Here is a 1710-nt window from a genome sequence, read left to right as displayed (position 1 = left end):
CTGCCTGGGGGAGACAGCAGAGGATGAATTCCACATGTTAGAGGTCATGGCTGAGGAGAGGGATTTGTATGCCCCTCAGCCCCCCAAATCCCTGGGGATGCCTGGATGCTTTGGGGGTTCTGGGGGATGTTTTTGTTGCTTGGGGAAGACAGCACAGAATGAATTCTATATGGTGGAGATTATGGTGGATGAGGGGGATTCTCATGCCCCTTGGGCCCTCAAATCCCTGGGGGTCCTGAGCAAGGGGTCCCTGGAGGGGGACATTCTCTCTCCCTCAAGAACTGCCTTAGGGAGACAGCCTGGGATGAATTCCATGTGGTAGAGATCATGGTTGAGGAGGAAGATGCCCTTGCCCTGGTGCCCTTCAGCCCCCCAAATCCCTGGGGGTCCTGAGTGAAGGGTCCCTGGGGGGATGTTCTTCTCTCTCCCCCAAGATCTGCCTGGGGGAGACAGCAGAGGATGAGTTCCACGTGGTGGAGATGATGTCTGAGGAGGGAGATGCTCAAAGCGCAGTGCCCCTGGCCACACTGAAACCATCAGTGCTGCCCATGGTGAGTGCCTGGGGAGGGGGCTGCTGCCACCCTCCTGGGGGGGCTGCCAGGGCTGCTGCCACCCTCCTGTGTTGCAGACTGCGCTGGTAGGAATGGAGTTACCCCCCCCAGTCACCTTCCACCTCAGAACTGGTTCTGGGCCCATCTACATCAGTGGACAACACTACTCCAGTGAGTATTGGGGTCCCCCCACCCTGTGACCATCCCTTCACCCTCGGGGGTGGGGGCTCAGCCAGGCTGTTCCACAGTGATGAATGACCTGTCCTGGGAGGAGGAGGAGGCAGAGGAGGAGGAAGAGGAGCAAGAGGAAGAAGAGGAGATGGAGGAGGAGAATGCTGAAGAAGAGGAACCAGCAGAGGAGTCCCCCAAGAAGCCCCCAAAGGGCCAAAGTGGCCGGAAGGGCAGTGTTGCCAAGGTCAGCCCCCTTGGGTGGAGGTGTGGAGTCTGGAGGGGCCCCTGGGGAAGGGGGAAGGGTCCTCCCCTGGGGAGGAAGAGTCACAGGCTGTGGAGTGAGTCCCCATCCTACATTTTCTCTCTTCCCCCAGAAGAGAAAGCTGAACAAGGAGGATGAGCTGTGAGTATGCTGGAGGGAAGAGCCTGGAGCAGGGGATCCCCATGCTGCCAGCACCCCTTATCCCAGCTCTCCCCTCTTCTCCCAAGCAGGAGCAATGTCATCCCTGAGGATCCCCTTCCTGCCAAGGTAGGAACCAGTTGGGATGTGTCTCTGCATCCCCCACTTAACCCATGGGTTAACACATGGACCAAGAGCTCCTGGGGAGGGAATGTGATGGTTGTTATTGGATGCTGAACTCAGAAATGGAGGAGAAATGCAGGTCTGGGGGTCCCCACACTCAGCCCTGTCCCTTTCCCCACAGGGACGAGGAGCTCGCAGGGGCAGGAAAGCAGCACCAAAGAAATAATAGGAGCTATGGCAAAGCCTGGCCAGGTATCCCAGTGGGATGGGGTGTCCAGCTGGGAGGGGACCCATGGGTGCCCCCAGCTCATGGCTGAGAGGGGCTGGGGAGAATCCATCCCAAATTGGGTTTATCCTGGGATACTGATGTTAAGACCCTTTCTCCTTCCCTTCCAGGTGCAGAAGAGCCTGAAAGCAGCTGTTTGGTGGTGGTGTTCCTAAATAAAGGAGGATATTTTGCACTCC

At 57.8% G+C, this 1710-nt stretch overlaps 1 protein-coding gene across 1 annotated transcript in view; it reads left to right on the top strand.

The window, feature by feature from the left end:
* NPM2 (nucleophosmin/nucleoplasmin 2) overlaps positions 1–966 on the top strand; it is a gene marked incomplete at both ends in the record, with an annotated part of 1312 nt that extends 346 nt beyond the window's left edge. Inside the window, 3 exons of the mRNA XM_009069727.1 lie at positions 435–551; positions 629–722; positions 800–966. Coding sequence (XP_009067975.1) covers positions 435–551; positions 629–722; positions 800–966 — 378 coding nt within the window. The remainder of the gene's footprint in view (positions 1–434; positions 552–628; positions 723–799) is intronic.
* Between the last annotated feature and the right edge of the window lie 744 nt (positions 967–1710).

Source organism: Acanthisitta chloris, unplaced genomic scaffold (genome assembly GCF_000695815.1).
Source record: "Acanthisitta chloris isolate BGI_N310 unplaced genomic scaffold, ASM69581v1 scaffold22682, whole genome shotgun sequence".
Classification (NCBI taxonomy): Eukaryota; Metazoa; Chordata; class Aves; order Passeriformes; family Acanthisittidae; genus Acanthisitta; species Acanthisitta chloris.
This window is presented reverse-complemented; position numbering and strand designations above follow the sequence as displayed.